Source organism: Gnatocerus cornutus, chromosome 9, assembly GCF_029298725.1.
Source record: "Gnatocerus cornutus isolate USDA-ARS CGAHR chromosome 9, icGnaCorn1.1, whole genome shotgun sequence".
In the NCBI taxonomy this organism is placed as follows: domain Eukaryota; kingdom Metazoa; phylum Arthropoda; class Insecta; order Coleoptera; family Tenebrionidae; genus Gnatocerus; species Gnatocerus cornutus.
Window position 1 is genome coordinate 12,662,352 of NC_142241.1, and position 18,237 is coordinate 12,680,588.

General features: G+C 35.3%; 4 protein-coding genes across 4 annotated transcripts; 2 read left to right on the top strand and 2 right to left on the bottom strand.

The window, feature by feature from the left end:
* Nucleotides 1–1,843: 1,843 nt before the first annotated feature.
* Nsun5 (Nop2/Sun-like domain containing protein 5) lies at nucleotides 1,844–5,277 on the bottom strand. The gene is made up of 4 exons (XM_088044775.1): nucleotides 5,002–5,277; nucleotides 4,684–4,948; nucleotides 3,752–4,011; nucleotides 1,844–3,703 (listed from the first exon to the last, which is right to left on the bottom strand). Exons 1-4 carry the CDS (start codon nucleotides 5,116–5,118, stop codon nucleotides 1,847–1,849), a joined length of 2,499 nt encoding a protein of 832 aa, XP_087900901.1. The 5' UTR covers nucleotides 5,119–5,277; the 3' UTR covers nucleotides 1,844–1,846.
* LOC148168925 (uncharacterized) lies at nucleotides 4,210–5,128 on the bottom strand. Its single transcript, XM_088044776.1, has 2 exons — nucleotides 5,046–5,128; nucleotides 4,210–4,658 (listed from the first exon to the last, which is right to left on the bottom strand). The coding sequence occupies exon 2, from the start codon at nucleotides 4,655–4,657 to the stop codon at nucleotides 4,325–4,327; it is 333 nt and encodes a 110-aa protein (XP_087900902.1). The 5' UTR covers nucleotide 4,658; nucleotides 5,046–5,128; the 3' UTR covers nucleotides 4,210–4,324.
* Nucleotides 5,278–5,369: 92 nt separating the features above from the next.
* Pi3K92E (phosphatidylinositol 3-kinase 92E) lies at nucleotides 5,370–11,454 on the top strand. The gene is made up of 12 exons (XM_088044773.1): nucleotides 5,370–5,468; nucleotides 5,565–5,859; nucleotides 5,911–6,136; nucleotides 6,187–6,410; nucleotides 7,847–8,093; nucleotides 8,141–8,325; nucleotides 8,379–8,803; nucleotides 8,854–9,249; nucleotides 9,297–9,890; nucleotides 9,938–10,080; nucleotides 10,188–10,624; nucleotides 10,673–11,454. Exons 2-12 carry the CDS (start codon nucleotides 5,695–5,697, stop codon nucleotides 10,799–10,801), a joined length of 3,171 nt encoding a protein of 1,056 aa, XP_087900899.1. The 5' UTR covers nucleotides 5,370–5,468; nucleotides 5,565–5,694; the 3' UTR covers nucleotides 10,802–11,454.
* Nucleotides 11,455–11,620: 166 nt separating this feature from the next.
* On the top strand, nucleotides 11,621–18,050 carry w (eye pigment precursor family transporter white). Its single transcript, XM_088046472.1, has 10 exons — nucleotides 11,621–11,807; nucleotides 13,165–13,393; nucleotides 13,442–14,090; nucleotides 14,140–14,308; nucleotides 14,359–14,520; nucleotides 14,567–14,698; nucleotides 14,745–14,973; nucleotides 15,023–15,128; nucleotides 17,678–17,849; nucleotides 17,899–18,050. Exons 1-10 carry the CDS (start codon nucleotides 11,757–11,759, stop codon nucleotides 17,998–18,000), a joined length of 2,001 nt encoding a protein of 666 aa, XP_087902598.1. The 5' UTR covers nucleotides 11,621–11,756; the 3' UTR covers nucleotides 18,001–18,050.
* The last annotated feature ends 187 nt before the right edge of the window (nucleotides 18,051–18,237 follow it).

Consider the following 18,237-nt stretch of genomic DNA (forward strand, 5'->3'; position numbering starts at 1 on the left):
TTATTTTTAAAAAAAGCCTAAAATCTTCAATATTTTTCTTTCAGACCTGTAATTTTGGTAGTTTAAATGCTGCAGCAATGAAATTTAAAGAGATTACTATTCTTGACGTGTTAACTGTCTATTTTAGATCCCAAATTTTTTGAGCAACAGAGACGGATTTTACAATTTTTTCGTTTTTAAATTCAAATTCGTCCACAAAGTTGTGTGTTAGACCACCCGATTCATGCAAATTTTTTCAAAGAAAAACTATTTTCCCCAATTATTTTCTCATTTTTCCCGTCATAACGTTGAATATAAAGCGTCGTTTCCCTTAAAAGAATTTACTTTCAAATTAACTGTAAGATTATCGAATTTTAGATAAGACTCCTAAATGTAAATAAGTAGGTACGCCAAAATAAACTTCCTCAATTCAAGTTAATCCCTTAATCACTAATTAACAGCTTCTACATATTTAAATTTAGAATCAAAGTATTGAAGCGAAAATAAAAAGTGTAACGTAGATACGAGACATGCAACGTAAAGTGCGTGATTGAGTAACTAACAAGAGAAGAGAACGTTGATCTGAAATAAAATATAACAAGAGGAGGGGATAAAACTTTAAAATTTATAGTTTAAAACCTGATAAGCCTGACAGTGATGTATGTTAAAAAACTCAGAAAATTAGATTAACCAACAACAAGCATTATAGTAAATTATAAATGAGACCGCCTCAAAATGTCATCAGATTACGCACGCCGTACAATTCCTTCAATTAATCTCTTCTTTTATGATTTTCACGACGGAAGTGCGGTCATTTTTTACTCCTACCAAACTATTAAACGGACATTTATGACTCAATATGATGCAGCTGGAAATGCTGCTATATCGATTAAAATTTGCATAAGCAGTTGAAATCGCGAAACATTGTACGTATTCCAGTCACCAATTAAAACGAAGTAAAACCTCGTATTGTGCATTTTGAGCACTGCGTGTTGCTTGCAAAACTGTAACACACTAAACTTAATTGTTGAACAAAAAGTGCAGAAATTCACGCGAAGTGGTGGTTTACGTTACCATTCTACGAACACCAATAATTTTCAGTAAACAACACGCTCACCTATGAATCAGAACTTCACTTTCAACACAAAGTACCGAACTAGCCCATGCCTTGACCTTCTGAAGCTCAAAGCTTGGCCAGTGGACTTGAAAACGAAAGCTCGTAACACAGATTTAATCGAAACTCGCCTTGGCTCGAGTTAACTTGTAAAATATTCACATGCAAGTCAGGCTGCCAATAGTCGATTATTAATTGCGTTTTCTGGTGGTTTACTGCGCTTTTACTTGATTGTTTGAGAATTAAAAGTGTCGCCGCGTAAATCAAAGAAGATTTATTAGTGCTGTAGATTAGGGTGGGTGTGTTTATGCTGCAATATGTCATCATGCTGAAGTGGACATTTTTACGCTGAAAAGAACAAAAGATATCGTAATGTTATAAGACTTTGCGTGTTGTTCCCCAGCGCTAAATAGTCGATGTGAAATTATAAGTGAGGGAAAAGCGTCTACCACGCCAAATGTCGATCTTAGACAAAGTTTTCTGACCTCATTTGCGGGATTAAAACATTGCAATTGGTTTAATAACAATAATGACACTTAATGAAACAAATTCTTGATAAAGGGCGGACACGTAAGTGGAAAAATGGATTAGTGGCGCGACCTGAAAAGTTCTAGTTAGAAAAGTTCCTAGAACAAACTCATTTTCACACTTTTCTCTTTGTGAAAAAATGGTGGATGCGCCAGGCAAAAAAATCAGCTTTTTTTAAATTAAATAAAAAAATATTTTTATTCAGGTTTTTATCTACTAATTACATCACAACTCCTGTCCTTCTTTTGTCTTCTTCTTGTTTTTCTCCTCATTTATTACAACCGTTTCTCCACTATATTTTTTTTCGATTTTTTTTTCTTTTTTTTTAGTTTTCACTTCCCCGATATCTGCTTGGTCAAAATTGCTAACTTCATCCAGGTCAGACGATTTAACTTTCTTTTTCTTCTTGTGAACTTCGTCACTGGCGTCTGCTCCATTTTCTGTCGCCGACTTTTTCTTTTTCTTCTTAATAGCAACCTCTTCATTCGATGTTATGATTTCTTCTTTAGACGAAATCCCATCGAATTGATTCTTTTTCTTCTTTTTAGAAGCTACTTCTCCGCTTGGAGCCGCGTCTTCTTCAACTTTGATAAATGTAAGATCCGTCTTCTTCGATTTTTTAGTTTTCTCCTCATCTTGCCAATTTCTTCTCTTTTTTTCTCCGACACTATTATCCACATTTTCGACAAGTTCTTCAATTTCTTTCTTAATCAGCACTTCTTCTGTAACCTCCCGTTTCGACGAAGTCCCATTATCTTTCTTTTTCTTCTTCTTGCGGGCCACTTCTTCAATTTGAGTGGCATCTTCTTCAAGGTTTTCAGTTTTGATCCACGCAAGATCAGTCTTTATTTTTTTCTCCGTTTTTTCTCCATCGTCCGAAGTTTTTTCTTGACTCTTCTTCCGTTTCTTTTGATTAGAATCTTCACGCTTCACTTCCCGAATCGGCGCCTCTTCTGTAATCTCTTCATTCGATTTAATTGTTGTCGTCTCATCAGTCCTCTTTTTCTTTTTTTTGGGAACTACATCTTCAGTTAAAGTGGCGTCTTCTTCATAGTTTTCAGTTTTGATCAATGTAAGATCAGTTTTCTTTTTTTTCTTTACTTTTTCTCCACGTCCCGTAGTTTGATCTTGATCCTTCTTCCGCTTCTTTTGACCGAGATCTTCAATCTTCACTCCCGCAATTGGCACATCTTCTGTAACCTCTTCATTCGATACAATTGTCGTTGCTTCATCACATTTATTTTTCTTCTTTTTGGGCGCTTCTTCTCCAGTTGAAATAGCGTCTTCTTCATTAATTCCACCCTTATCTTGATCTTTCTTTTCGCTCTCATCCCCGACTAGATCCCCTAACTCCTCCTTCCGCTTATTCTGCCACCAAGTCAGCATTTTTTGTGAAAACAGCCTTTCATTTAAAAACTGATTCTTTTCACCCTCCTCCAGTCTCTCGAACACCGCAACGAAAAATCCGCTAGTTAAATCAATATCAGGTCTGGCGTACAAACAATAATTTCCAATATCGCCAAACTCAGAGCACCCGAAATTGCTCCACTGGTGTTTCACGAATTTGTCGGCAGAAACGAGTTTGAAGTAGAAGCAGGTTTCCAATACTTGTCTAACGACGTCTTCGTTTTCTTCCGGGTAAACCGAACAAGTGGAATAAACAACCCTTTTAGCTTTGTGAAATTTAGTTAGAGCGTGTCTTAATATTTTAATTTGGAAACCGGCTAACTTGTCCAGTCTGTTTTTATTTTGATCCATTTCTTGTTGTCCGATTTCCACGCGATCAGTGATGCCCGAGCCCGAACAGCTTGGATCTACTAAAATATATTCAACGTCTGGATAGTCTTTTCCTAAGATTTTCAACACGTCTTCGTTAATAGCATTGATGCAAGTCGCCCCCGAGGAATCAATGATTTTCTTCAAAGTTTCGTATCTCTTCTTCCCAATTTCCACCGCGTGAATTTTCCCAGTGTCTTGAATAATTGCAGCACAATGCGTTGTTTTCATTCCAGGAGCCGCACACATGTCCAGAACTGTAGATCCAGGCTCAGGATTTAGAATATAACCAGGCAAACAACTAGCCTGCAGAAAATAAAAATTTTACAGGAGTCGAAAGAAATGACGAATTACCTTGTCCTGTAAAATTATGTTGCCATTTTTGTACGCTTGGTGTTTATAGAATTGGGTTTTGGGCGGAAAAATGAGCAAGTAAGGAATGTGAAAATCGATCATGAATTCTTCTTGGCCCAGGTTTCGCACGGATTCGAGGAATTCTAGATAATCTGAGCCGGTGTAACGTTTTAGAACCCAACCCTCGTTTTGGAAGTCTTCAATGGCTTCGTTTGGGGTGGTTTTGAGGGTGTTTATTCGGACGTAACGAGGCTTGTCCACTGCAAATATGGATAACCGAAAGTAATAAAAGAATCTACATTTTTTTGTTAAAACAAAGACTAATTAGAGACTTTCATTCGCAAGATGAGGATATTATGTAAGTTACCATAAAAAGTGTTTAAATAAAACTGTTTTTTATCAAACAACAGGAAAGGTTTTTTAAGGGCTGCATAATAAATATAGTGACGAGTGTAAAGTAATTTCCAACAGTTTTATTCACGACAGTACAATACATAGAAAATCATTTTACACTTTACACTATATCTACCTTACAATATCAATACAAAATGGAATGAAAGACATTATTCTACATCAATCTTCCTTCAAATTGGTATCAGTGTCATCGCTTTTAATAGGATTTCCCTCATCATCATACTCCTGTTCCAAAAACCCGATAATAGCATAAACGACTATGATCAAATTCACTGTTATCACAGCAGCAACAACTGACCACACTGTATTTGCATACCCACTAATATGAAAATACTTGTCAAGACAATATTTAGTTCCATAGAAAGCCCCAAACGGCAACGAAAACATTAATAAACTAAAAAACAGCAAAAGCAGCATCGCCTTTGTGGCCTGTTTGGTCTGTGGAGGAAGAGACAGCAGAGGCTCATCGCCCGCATTCACATCTTGATCCATTCTGTAAAAAAAATCCAATTAGTTACCTTGTTGCACCTCCTCAAAATCATTGCTTGAAACATCACTTAAATGAGCTTTAAAAATCTGTTCATAAGCTAAGATTGTCATCACAGGTTTTGCTTGACTGGCCAATCGTTTTTTCCCCCATAACAGCTCAGTAACTAGCACTTTAGCTAACCAGGGGTCAAATCGTGGCTCTTTAACCAGAAGTTTAGACTTGTTAAATAACTTCTCAATGTCATCTGTTCGTTGAAACGTGTGGACTACTAAAGCGTATAAAGCTTTGATGTTCTGAAATCACGTTGTTAGAAGGTTAGGAAATGTAAACATAACCTCAAACTTACTGGATGTTTACCTTCGTAAACAAGTTGTTTGATGCTGCCTTTACCTGCACTTACTTCCCTGGCGATTTTCGCAGCAGTTTTGTATAAACGGGGCACTTTTACTGAGTGATCGAACATTGTTTTTACCTTTTTGAAATGATTTTCCTTGAGCTTTTCCTGGAAATACACCCCACGTCACGTTTTTACGAAGTACCAACGTAACGTAAATTCCCTAGATGATTTACGACCGCTAATAAAAGGTGTCTGTGACGAAAATTACGTTATTAGCGTGTTTTTAGACGGAAATTTATTATTATTTATAACTGACGGGTAAGTGTCGGTGAAAAATGTCGATTGACGTTACTTTAACTAAGATAAATTTAAAAGGCTTGGTGACATTTTGTTTTCACGTTGTTGCAGCACTGTTGTTTTTATGGGCGATGGGTGTATGATGAAAATGATACAGGGAGATTATTTACAATAAATAGGTAAATAAAGTGTTGTATTGCTTAAAGTTCAGTTACTTTAGCTTGATATTGTTGTTTTGGATGTTGTTTTGTTGACACAAGTGTTGAAACTTTTAGGTTAACCACTGCTTCATGCTGGTTTGTGCTAAAGATGAAGCAAGAAATTTTTCTAGAGAAATAGTTTTGAAGCCGGAAATTCGATTATTTATTGGTTTGTGATAAGGTGGTGACGAATAATGGAGTGGTGATGCGAGAAAACAATCCAAAAATGGTCCCATTACCGCGGGAGTATTCCCCAGACTTCTGGTGCTCAGAACCAGAAGATTTTGTGGAGTTGACATGTCTGATGCCTAATGGAATTGTAATCTTACTAAAAGTGTGTTACAATGCCACTTTATCAGACGTCAAAGAGGTAATGCCCCTATAAGCGGTACAATCTTTTTTTTATATTTGGCTGTCTCAGGATCTTTGGGAAGAGGCCACAAAATATCCTCTTCATGGCAAACTCCACGACATGTCCGTGTACGTTTTCACGTGCATTAATAGCATGGCAGAAGGTGAAGAACTTCATGATGAATCAAGGAGAATATGTGATGTGAAACCAACGTGCGCAGTACTAAAAATCAAGTGCCTTGGGACTGAACCAGATAATAAACTTAATTGTAAAATAGGGCATTTAATTGGAAAAAGTACGTTCTCTCTTAGGAAAGAAAACTTCTAATTCAAGTTATTTTTCAAGGTGTCAAAGAATTTGATGATATGAATAACCCAGAAATCAATGACTTTCGCTTTAAAATGAGGAAGTTAGGTGATGAAATAGCTCAAAAACGGTTAAAGTATACATGGTTAGAAAAATTGTATTATCAGTTTCCACCGAGACTGAGGTCTAGTGACAAGTTTTTCTGCGAGCATTGGAACAAGGAGGATAATGTTAAAGTTATTGCAAAGTTTGAGGATTCAGAGGTAAAAACATTTATTTAGGTTTAAATTTGTTTTTTTAAAGATCACAATAGTTTGCAGTTTATTTTTAGAGTTATCACCACAATCTATGATTCATTTGGATTTGTTTGTTTTTGCAATAATTTTTTACTCGCAACGTGGTGATTATGACTAACGTTGATTACATGAATAATCGAAATCATAATCAGATTTGAAAAACCGGAAACGATAGATCGCTGCATTATTATTATTATTATTATTATTACGTAAATCATAAAGCGAAATTTTATATAAAAAAATAAATTTGGTGCTCGCTTAGAATTGATAAGATAAGCGCTTATGTAACATTTTATCAATGACTCGGTGATTTTTTACGGAAAAACAACAAAACAATGTTCACGTGTTCTCGAGAACAAAAAAAAAGTTGACGTCACGAAATGCATGATATTTTGTTTTGTGATGCAGTTGAGCGCAAAAATTTTGTTTGTCTGACATATTTAACGCGACTATTTATCCACAGAGTCTAGACTAGATTAGGTCTAGTTTAGGTTCTAGAGTACAAAAGATTATGAAATTCGACGATTAAATCTGTCAGCATTTTCAAAAAAAAAATAGCAAATTATTCTCGTCCACTTTTTCTTGTTAATCATCGAACTACAGAATCGATTTTAACTTTGTTCCTGGCTTCATTTATTAGAGAAATACAGTTTGATCTAGTCTGATTTAATCGAATTGCCCTGCTGAGTTTACCCGATCGATTTCTTTAAATTTTATCCTTAGCGAGGATCCGAAAATTAAATTTGAAAAATGTGCAAAATCTGAAATTATTTCTTAAATAAATAGAGGATCAAAAATGGTTTGTCTTAAAGATGAACATTTCTAAAATCTGTTTCTTTCGCTCCAAAATTTTGCAGTTTGGTAAAGTTTGGTAAAGTATTCGTCTTAAAACGGAAAAAGAAAATTTAAATTGAATTTGGATAACTTGCAAAATCTCAAATTTTTAAGAAACCATAGAATGTAATCAGAAAATCAGTTTTTTCTTCGAAATTTAAATTTATTTATCAGTAAAATTTATTTTATAGGCCGTACATCTTCAGCTTTATTCATGCATTTAGTTCACAAATCAGTTTGGAATGAAATAAAAGCAAAAAATGTGAATTACGTAGTTGTATAACCGAAGTGATTATTAAATATTCACATTTAATCAACGAATATGTATAAATAATAATCAGATTATTTTTTTAGATACGCAGTCATAACAGATTATTGTTAATCCGAACAATTGTAATAAAATGCGGTTTGATAATAACATACAGATTTTGGTAATTGTTTCGAATTTATATGATTATAATTATTTAGTAAGTGAATTTCAGCAAATAACAATATGGGGCTCAATTTTTAATAAATTTTGCTCAACCTGCTAACCCGAAAATTCTAGATTTTCTTCATCTATTTTTCAGAGCACTTTCACATTCAACGTGTCTTCTTTTATAAAACCACAAAAGTTACTCGAGATGATCTTGACAAAACGAGGAAACGTGTTGACTAAGAAATACGAGAGAAGTCAAGACTATGTATTAAAAGTCTGTGGCCAAGACGAATTCTTAGTCGGAGACTATCCGATCATCGAATTTCAATACATCCAAGACTCGATATCAAACTTTATCAATCCTACTGTAGTAACCGTAAGAATTGACAACGTGTCTGGTGAGTTTTACGTCAAAGTCGCACGAGTGTTACAAGTGTAATTCCAGTGATTTCTGATAATGTGTACGAGTGTGTTGATAATTTCGACAACAAGAAATTGAAGCCCACTTATTCAACTTTGACGCTGCGGAAACGAGCTAAATCAAAGTCTGCATGGAATGTCCAGAGGAAGTTCAGTGTCACTTTGAACACAGTGAGTGGGATAAATTGCGACCTGAGGAAAACCAATGAGGTGAAATTTGTAAAAAAAAAACACAACTTTATTACTGTTTTTTTTTATTACAGATTGGAATCCAAGCTGGACTGTTCCACGGAGGAAAACCTCTATGTGAACGGGTGAAAGCGTCCATCCAACCCATCACTGATAAAAACGAGAGTATGTTTGATGAGACGTTAATTTTTGATATATTAGTGTGCAATATCCCAAGAAATGCGAAATTGTGCTTTTGCATTTATGAAGTTCCTAAATCCAGTAGGTTAGTTAGATCAAAGAAAGGCAAAGACTATGGTATTAAGGAGTTGATTACTCCATTGGCGTGGGCGAACACCACCGTCTACGACTTCAAAGATCAACTTAAAAACGGTGCAATGACTCTGTATATGTGGACTTTCGCGAACGATATGATGTGTGAAGATATTTTTAATCCTCTAGGAAACGTAGTTAATAATCCCACTAACAACGCCACTTCGCTCACTCTTCATTTGAACAGGTATTCTACCCCCTTTTGATACTTTTGACGCCAACACTCTAAATTTCCAGCTTTGCTGAAGACCAGACGATTTATTATCCGTCTCCGGAATCGATGATCAGCTACATTAAGGGCCTCGAAAATCAAAATCTTTTCAATAACATCGAGGGAGGAAACGCCAGTTATTATTATAAGATTCTCATGGACGACACGTTGTACGAAGTCCACGAACAAGATCGCAAGAATATCTGGCTCTTGAAAGACTACTGGAGGCGAAACCATCCAGAAGTCCTCCCTAAACTGTTAACAACAATCGACTGGGACACCAAAGAAACGGTAGCTGAAGCAACGCTGCTTTTAGGGGACTGGCCTAAACTCCCCGCAGAAAAAGCGTTGGAGTTATTGGATTACGCGTATCCAGATCAAAGAGTTCGGAGTTTCGCTGTGGATTGCCTGGAAGGTGTTAGGTAACTGTTTAGTGAGGGTTTTCGCTGAGATTACACGTTTTTTTTAGTGACGAAAATCTGTTGTTGTATCTCCTCCAGTTGGTACAAGCAATCAAACACGAAATGTACCTAGATTGTGATTTAGTCAAGTTTTTAATTAAGAGGGCACTAACGAATCAAAAAATTGGCCATTACTTATTCTGGCACCTGAAATCTGAGATGCACGTGGCTTCCGTGTCGACTCGTTTTGGACTTATTTTAGAAGCGTACTGTAGAGGGAGCCAAGAGCACATCGACGTTCTCTTGGAGCAGTTGGAATTTTTTAATAAGTTAAAGAGCAGTCGAGAACTCGTAAAGAACAATAAGAGCAAAGAAAAAGCGAAATTAAATCTAAAGGGTTGTTTAACGGATTACGATCTACATAAAGGACTCAGAAACCCTTTAGATCCTAGTTATAGGTGTTCTAGAATAAAACTAGATAAGTGTAGAATAATGGATAGTAAAATGAGACCGTTATGGATCGTCCTCGAAAATTACGATCCTCAGTGCGAAGATGTGTACATAATCTTCAAGGATGGCGATGATTTACGACAGGACATGCTCACTTTGCAGATGTTAAAAATCATGGACAGGCTATGGAAAGAAGAAGACTTAGATTTAAGGTTTGTGCGGAAATTGCACGATAAAAACGGCATAAAATCTTTTTCAGAATGAATCCTTACAATTGCATATCGTTAGCGGATAGGGCTGGAATGATCGAAGTAGTATTAAACGCGGAAACTATTGCGAATATCCAGAAGGACAAAGGAGTGTTCTCGGCAACATCGGCCTTCCGGAAGGGCTCAATTTTAGGTACGGCTTTTAAACTTCGCGGTTCTTTAACAAAAGAAACGAGATGACAATTTGCTTGTAACTTAACGTCACTTTAGAGGCGCGAAATTTGAATTTGATTTTTGCAGCGTGGCTGAAAGACAACAATCCCACTGAGACGGCTCTAAACAAAGCCATCAAAGAGTTCACGTTATCATGTGCAGGCTACTGCGTGGCGACGTACGTGTTGGGAGTAGCCGACAGACATTCAGACAACATAATGGTGAAGAAGTCCGGCCAGCTGTTTCACATCGATTTCGGCCACATTTTGGGCCACTTCAAAGAGAAATTCGGAATCAAAAGAGAGCGAGTTCCGTTCGTTCTAACTCACGATTTCGAATATGTCATAAATAAAGGCCAGAAGAGCACCGTGGAGTTTAAAGTTTTCCAAGAGTACTGCGAAAAGGCGTTTTTAATTTTGAGGCGCCATGGGAATTTGATATTGTCGCTATGTGCGATGATGATATCCACGGGATTACCGGAACTGAGTTCGGAAAAAGATCTTAATTATATACGGGAAACTTTGGTGAGGTGTTTGGGGGTAAAAAATTGGGGGTTAATTGAGTTTTTCTAGGTTTTATCCAAGTCGGAGCAAGAAGCGCTTAATCATTTTCGGAGTAAGTTCGATGAGGCTCTTTCGAATTCCTGGAAGACGTCGTTGAATTGGGCCTCGCATAATTTAGCAAAGAATAATAAAGCATAATTTAAGCGATTTTAAGTTGCCAATGAAAGTGCCAATATAGTACTACTAATTTATAAATTAACACTATCATTAGTGAAAGAATCAAATTGTGTACATATTGTTGTCGAATTTAGTTATAATGCGAATTTTATATTTGGGGTAATTTTTTAAAACGTAGGTCACGGAGATATCAGGGAAATTGTCATTTCCAGAAAATTAGTATCTTAGAACTGAAGGCGAGAAGCACACATTTACGACGATTTTAGTTTTTTTTTTAGTTCTCCGCATTTTTTGACGACCATGACAATAGCAACGCGATGCTTTTACATGTGCTTTAAGTCAGATCATTAAGTTCAATGCCTCTCAATGCAATCGAATCGTACATGGAAATGTACTAAAAACCTATTTTTAATGTTTTAGTTAGGTCTAGTTTTACAACACGCGTGATTTTATTGTTATTTTGTCTTTTTCGGGAGATTCTTATCATTTTCACGTTCGAAAATACAAAAAGTCCCGTTAGTAAAGAGGACAACAGACTTATAGATAGCGACGAAACAAGATTTCATTTTATTTGTATTAAAGGGTGTTTTCATTTTATTTGTATTATGCTGATTTATGTACAAATATTTAAGTTTTATTCTGTGTAAACTATACTCAATAAAAATGTGTCTCTACTTGAATGATTTTTTTGTCACAAAAAGACTTTCTATGTCATGTTTTGACTTGTGACTTTGTGAGGTGTCTTAATAGGGTTGAAGCTAAGAAGCGGAAATAAGAGGCTTTGCAGTGGGGGCGACATTCGATATGATCAGTCGACGACCGGGTATCAATTTACACGTTATTTCGTATTATTCACTGGATGGTTTACTTAAGTAAATAATCATTGTCCTACATTATTTAAATAAGTAACAGATAAAACATCTCAAGATTAATAATTCCGTGCGTGTTTCGTGTTGCGGTTGAAATAAAAGTGAAAATGGAGGAAGAAAGACAGCCGCTGTTGGCGAATCTGGCCGAAAATGGAAATGTAAGTTGAAATAACGATAAAAAGTTGTGTAAAAAATTAAAATTGACGCTTTTATCTTCAAAGTAAAAATTTACTGTTTTTGTCTATAAACTGATTGAAGAAAATATCTAATGGAAAGTAAAGTAGAATTGCCTCGTGATTCTGAATTTGAGGCCCGTTTTGCTTTATCAGGTTTGGACTCAGAGATATTTGTAAAAAAAAATTGATTACACCGCGTTTACTTTTTTCTTTGATTTTGCTTAATAACTTGCAAAGTCATTCAGCTATTCATCATTATGTTAAATTTTGGGCTCATTTAACGCAGAATTTCGTGCAGAATTCAAATCCGAGCTTAAAATTCATGTCCGAAAACAAATAACCGAGTTAGAGTCATTTAAAGTTTCGGATAGTTGATTTTTGTTTTTTAAATGTTTAATACCAATATCTTCGAAACTACTGCAGATAAAAAGAATCGGTTTGCGCCATCGCTTTTCTTGCGCTTTTTTCTGTAGAATTCGTTCTCAAACACCCAAAATTCGAAGGTCGATTTTTTCGCAAAAAAAAATCCGACTAGTCGATAAACATTTTTCAATTTTTCGTTTTTTGGCCGCCACTCGTAAACTAATAGACCTATCGATCCGAGATTTGGGCAGTTGATAGATTACGGGCTGCTATGTCCGTTTGAAATTTTGGGTAGTCACCAGAAAGCCAATTTTTTTTAGATTTGAAAGAATCTGTGCTCAAAATCTCGGAAACTACGATATATGAATAGAAATGGTTTTTACCACCGTAAAATCGCAACTTTTTAAATAAGAAATGATTATTAAATTTTCTAAAAGTCAAAAGTTTGAATTTTTCGGAAAAATTTATTCACTAAAACTGTATCAAGTTCTGTGGTCAATAATTCGATTTTAGGAGGAAACTAGCGTTATTTAGCTCATTTCACGCAGAATTTTACGCAGATTCCAAAACTGCTCTCAAAATTTACGGACGAAAACAAATAACGGAGTTATGGCTGTTTAAAGTTTCAGCTACTTGATTTTTATTTTTCAATTTATTAATGCTTGATATCTTCAAAACCACAACTGATAAAAAGAAACAGTTTGCGTCATCGTTTTTTTCGCGCTTTTCTCTTTTAGAATTCGCCTTCGAATACACAAAATACTATGGTCAATTTTTTTACAAAAAAAACGACTTAATCGAAATTTACAGTAGAAATTAAAAACATCAAATTTCAAGAATATTTATGAATCCGGACCTGACAAAACGAGCTTCTGATTCGGAATCAGTACAATTTTTTCCCAATGTAAATCTCATTAAAAAATTTAAATAAATCGAAAGAATGTCCAAAAAAATATCCTTTCTTCTTCCTTTTTAGAGCGTCGACAGCACAACTTCCGCCTCATCCTTCAACCTAACCACCGTCAGAATCCCGATTTACGGTACAAACCCCCAACCCTCTGGTAAAATCATTCCCAAAGAAGAACGAATGGTTTACACCTGGAGAGATCTTAACGTCTTCGCCGATGTGAACTCATCCAAACAAAATTTTCTCCGCTTCTTCAAAAAGATTAAAGAAATCAACAAGAAACACATCTTAAAAAATGGTTCTTCTTTCCCATTCTCTTATTTAAATCTCACTGTTGTTTTCTTAGTGTGTGGTGTAGCGTACCCTGGTGAATTATTAGCAATTTTGGGTTCCAGTGGAGCTGGAAAAACAACCCTATTGAATTCTCTAACTTTCCAAACTCCGGCAAATGTTACTGTTTCCGGAACTAGATGTGTCAACGGAGCTTTTGTAACACCAAAACAGTTAATCAGTCAGTCAGCGTACGTCCAGCAAGACGATCTTTTCATCGGGAATTTAACAGTGAAAGAACACTTAATTTTCCAAGCTTTAGTTCGGATGGATAAAGAGATATCGTACAGTCAAAGAATGCAAAGAGTTGATGAAGTCATCGCCGAGCTAGGTTTAACAAAATGTGAAAACACCCAAATTGGTATCATCGGAAGAATTGAAGGAATTTCTGGTGGTGAGAAAAAGCGCCTCTCTTTTGCAGCTGAGGTCCTCACCAACCCTAAATTAATGTTTTGCGATGAACCCACTTCCGGTTTAGACTCTTTCATGGCTTTGAACGTCATCCAAGTTCTTAAAAGTATGAGCATGACTGGAAAAACTGTAATTTGTACGATCCATCAACCATCTTCAGAACTGTACGCAATGTTCGATAAACTCCTCCTGATGGCGGAAGGAAGAATTGCGTTTTTAGGCACTCCGGAAGAAGCAGATGTTTTCTTCGCCGAGTTTGTACCCATCACTGTTAAAAGTGACTTTTGATTTTGGTACTTGCAGACTGGAGGCGCCGTGTCCGAAGAATTACAATCCCGCTGACTATTTTATACAGTTGCTGGCGATCGTACCGGAGAAAGAAGAGTCCAGTCGGCAAGCAGTCAACACGGTTTGTGACAAATTCGAAAGATCGACCATTGGAGTAAAAATAGCTCTTGAAGCTGCTGGTGCGGTAATGTTAACACTTCTGTTTTGTCTTCTTTGTAAAGTTTGGGATGGTAGGAAAAAGACAGTGGATTTCACGACGTGTGGTTCAATGGCGAAATGCCTAAAAGTCCATACAAGGCATCTTGGTGTGTACAGTTCAGAGCAGTCTTCTGGAGATCGTGGTTGAGTGTTATGAAAGAGCCCATTTTGATTAAAGTGCGTCTCTTACAAACTTTGGTAAGTCCTCCATTCTGCAAAAAAGAGTCTCAATTTGGTCTTCCAGATTGTTGCTTTGATTATTGCCGCGATTTTCTACGGTCAAATGTTAAACATGGACGGAGTAATGAACATAAACGGAGCTCTTTTTGTTCTCATTACCAACATGACGTTTCAAAACATTTTTGCAGTAACCGCTGTAAGTTATCTCGTAACTAAACTCCTGTTTTACTTTGAAATTCAAGGTATTTTGTTCGGAGCTCCAAGTTTTCTTGAGGGAACATCGGAATGGAATGTATCGCACTGATGTTTATTTCTTATGTAAAACTCTCGCTGAGAGTCCAATTTTTATCATTATTCCCGTGATTCTAACGTCAGCTTGCTACTTTCTTATAGGTTTGAATACGGAAGGACCACGATTTTTTGTGGCTTGTGGAATTTTAGTTCTAGCCGCCAATGTAGCTACCAGTTTTGGTAATACAACGTGTAAAAATATTTCTAATCAATAATGTGACGTGTTTAGGGTACATGATATCGTGTTTGTCTCCCAATCTTTCAGTCGCTCTTTCGATTGGGCCGCCTTTGATTATCCCGTTTTTGCTGTTTGGAGGATTTTTTCTCAATGTCAGGTGCGAAGCGAGGGTTTTCGTTCTTTCGTTTTCCCACTTATTATTTATTCATTCTCTTGAAAAGCAGAAGTTGTATTAAAAAAATTACACTGCCAAAAGTTGTCTCTTCTACGATTTGGTAGAGTTCATTTTAGTAACACTTTTCAACAAGTTTTTGAGAATTAGAAATTCATTTCTGAAGTAAAATGGTCTACTGATTACGAGTCCGAAATTCGTTTTGCTTCATCAGGTCCGGATCCAGAGATTTTTTTGGGTTCTACTGAACAAATAATTGTTTCTTCAGATTTTTTTAAAACTGTAAAACGGAATTGTTCCAAAGTTTTGGAAAGTCAATTAAAAAATAAGCTTAAAGATCTCAATTCACATAATGATATATTACATTAAAAAATCTGAATACTAATTTAGGAGTTCGATGCAAAAAAGTATCAACAATTTTTCCTTAACTTGCTGTGGCAACAAAACTATTTTCACATTTTTTTTGAGTGCGTTAACAAGCTGAGGATGAGTTAATAGCTTCGTTACCACCGTAAAATCGAAAAATTTTGTAAAAAAAAATTGGATTACTAGGGAAATTGGCAAAAACCGCCAAAAACTAGTTTTACACAACTTGCTGTTGTAACAGAGATATTTCCGCGTGTGTTAACAGACTGTTTCCGCATCAGATGTGTTAATTTATAGAAACGAAAATTTTGTAAAAAAAATTGAATTATTAGGAAAATTAGGAAAAATTTAATAAAAACTCGAAACTTTTAAGAACTTTTCAGCTCTCCTGTTTGTATTTGTAGATAATAGGAATTTTTAATTAAAAAAAAACGCAATATCTTTATTTATTCATTGCAGTGCTTTAATTTCTGTCTTTGAGTACCTTATCTCTGAAATCTTGTGCACTTAATTATGTTGAGTTATTTATAAAGTGAGCAAAATATTCAAAATTCTTGACCCAAATTTGCAGATTCTAGAAATTTTTAATTTTTAAAGAACGCAATATCTGCATTAATTAATCAAAGTTTCTTAATTGCTGTATTTTTGTCCTTTTATCTTTGAATTTTGGTCCTCTAAATTTAATCAAGCTATTCATAAAGTAGGCAAAAATTCAAAATACTAGACCCAAAACTGCCAAAGATCTCTATGTAATTATCTCAGTGCTTTAACTTCCGTATTTTTAGATCTTTACCTTTGACATTTAGTACACTTAATAATAAGGTTTAGCCATTTATAAAAAAGCAAAAAATTAAAATTCTAGACCCTAAATTGCTGATTCTAGACATGTTTATTAAAAAACGCAATATCTCCATTTATTAGTCAAAGTGCTTTAATTGCTGTATTTTATTTATTTAACTCTTTTTTAGACTCAAAATTGCAGATTTTAGAAAATTTTATTTTTTAAATAACGCAATATCTCCATTTATTAATCAAAGTATTATAGTTTCTGTATTTGTGACTCCATATTTTTGAAATTTGGTGCTTTAAATATAATCAAGCGGTTTATAAATAACGCAAAAATTTAAAATTTTAGACCCAAAATTGCAGATTCTAGAAATTTGATGTTAATAAGTTTGTATTGTGGAAGTAGAAAAAATCTTGTATGAAACACGAAGCAAAAGTATGTTTTATCATACTCTCTCGTTTTCTACTCAATGGACGTTTAGCGATAAAATGAATCACTTCTGCTTCTAGTTTTATGAATAGCCAAAAAAACTGTTCGTTTTTTAAAATGTTCATCAGTTTTTCTCAAATATCTCGGGAAAAACTAACTTTATCGACGACTTCTATAGTTTTGTGGAAAGCTTGTTTAATTGCTTTTTTGCACGATCGGGCGATTTGGTGTATTTACTGAGCATTTAATATTATTGGGAAGTTATGGTTACCAACAACCGTGGGTGGTAATTACTTACTTACCGACCGACCGGTGTAAATTACAAACATTTTTAGAAATTGAAATTTATTTATTAACAATTACACTAATATTTGAACAATTATTAAATGTTACAGGAGCATTTGCGCTAACAATCTTCTCACTTTCAATAATATCTGTGCTGGATACCTGAGGTTGATTCGAAGTACTCGCTACAATGGCGAGAGCAGAAGTATTAGCTTCATTTCGGAACAAAATTTTGTTTGCAAATTCAATCTTGTTTTGGACGGAATCCTATTATATATATTATATTAAAATCAATTATTATTAATTATTAGATCGTGCAAAAAACGTAATAAGCATCACGGGCGTTAGGTGTTACTGATTTCGGGTAATATTGGTTGTCTCGGGCGCAAGCGCCCTCGACCTCCAAGCTTATTACCCTCAATCAGTAAAACGCACCTACCGCCCTTAATACTTAAATAACTATTTCAGTGATTATTACAAAGTGTAAGTTTTTGAGAAAAACTGCAAGAAACATAAATCAACGCGTACTCAAAAAAAAAATTCAAAAAAATATGAGTTCGGATCTGATGGGATAAATACGTCAATTCAATTTTGTAACATCCTCAGTAATTTGGGAAAATGAAAGAACAAACTTAAGTGTTAAGCTCGCTGAGAATTATGATTTTAGCTCAATTCCGGTTTATTTCCAATGGCTGTCTTATTTATCGTGGTTTCGATTTGGAAATGGAGCTCTCATGATTAACCAATGGTATAATGTAACCGAGATTGATTGCCCAGCTGGTAATACAGTTTGTCCGAAAGATGGTCACATTGTTTTAGAAACGTACAACTTTAAAGAGGTAAGTCGCACGCATTTTCACTTCGTAATCCTAAATTTGTTATTTTAAGACGGACTTTACATTCGACATTATAATGTTAGCAGTCCTTATCTTGGGATTTAGACTGGTGGCCTATTTAGCTTTATTGGCCAAGACTTACCAACGTAGATAAAATTAATTCCTAGGCTGTTTTCTTCGTTTTTATCCAACTATTGTATTTAATAAACCGTGCTCTTAATAAAGCGATTCCTCTAATCGATTGTCTCTTCTTTTTCCGAGACGAAATTTGCCGCCAAGTCAGCCCGGAATAATTCAATCGGTAGTAATAGAAAGGAATGCAATGTATTAGCTTATTGAAGTCAAGCTTCCGAGATATTATGGAATGGCGGAGATTTATTAACGCTTTAAT

What these genes read in the sequence shown, in the direction of transcription:
- LOC148168925 (XM_088044776.1), bottom strand. Translation starts at nt 4,657, where the DNA reads ATGGATCAAGATGTGAATGCGGGCGATGAGCCTCTGCTGTCTCTTCCT.
- Nsun5 (XM_088044775.1), bottom strand. Translation starts at nt 5,118, where the DNA reads ATGTTCGATCACTCAGTAAAAGTGCCCCGTTTATACAAAACTGCTGCG. An exon ending in TTTACGAAGGTAAACATCCA is followed by an intron (nt 4,949 to 5,001) that starts GTAAGTTTGAGG and finishes ACGTGATTTCAG; the next exon opens with AACATCAAAGCTTTATACGC. An exon ending in ACATAATTTTACAGGACAAG is followed by an intron (nt 3,704 to 3,751) that starts GTAATTCGTCAT and finishes TATTTTCTGCAG; the next exon opens with GCTAGTTGTTTGCCTGGTTA.
- Pi3K92E (XM_088044773.1), top strand. Translation starts at nt 5,695, where the DNA reads ATGCGAGAAAACAATCCAAAAATGGTCCCATTACCGCGGGAGTATTCC. An exon ending in AAGAATTGACAACGTGTCTG is followed by an intron (nt 8,094 to 8,140) that starts GTGAGTTTTACG and finishes GTGTAATTCCAG; the next exon opens with TGATTTCTGATAATGTGTAC. An exon ending in ATTATATACGGGAAACTTTG is followed by an intron (nt 10,625 to 10,672) that starts GTGAGGTGTTTG and finishes GAGTTTTTCTAG; the next exon opens with GTTTTATCCAAGTCGGAGCA.
- w (XM_088046472.1), top strand. Translation starts at nt 11,757, where the DNA reads ATGGAGGAAGAAAGACAGCCGCTGTTGGCGAATCTGGCCGAAAATGGA. An exon ending in CAATGTAGCTACCAGTTTTG is followed by an intron (nt 14,974 to 15,022) that starts GTAATACAACGT and finishes TGACGTGTTTAG; the next exon opens with GGTACATGATATCGTGTTTG. An exon ending in AAACGTACAACTTTAAAGAG is followed by an intron (nt 17,850 to 17,898) that starts GTAAGTCGCACG and finishes TGTTATTTTAAG; the next exon opens with ACGGACTTTACATTCGACAT.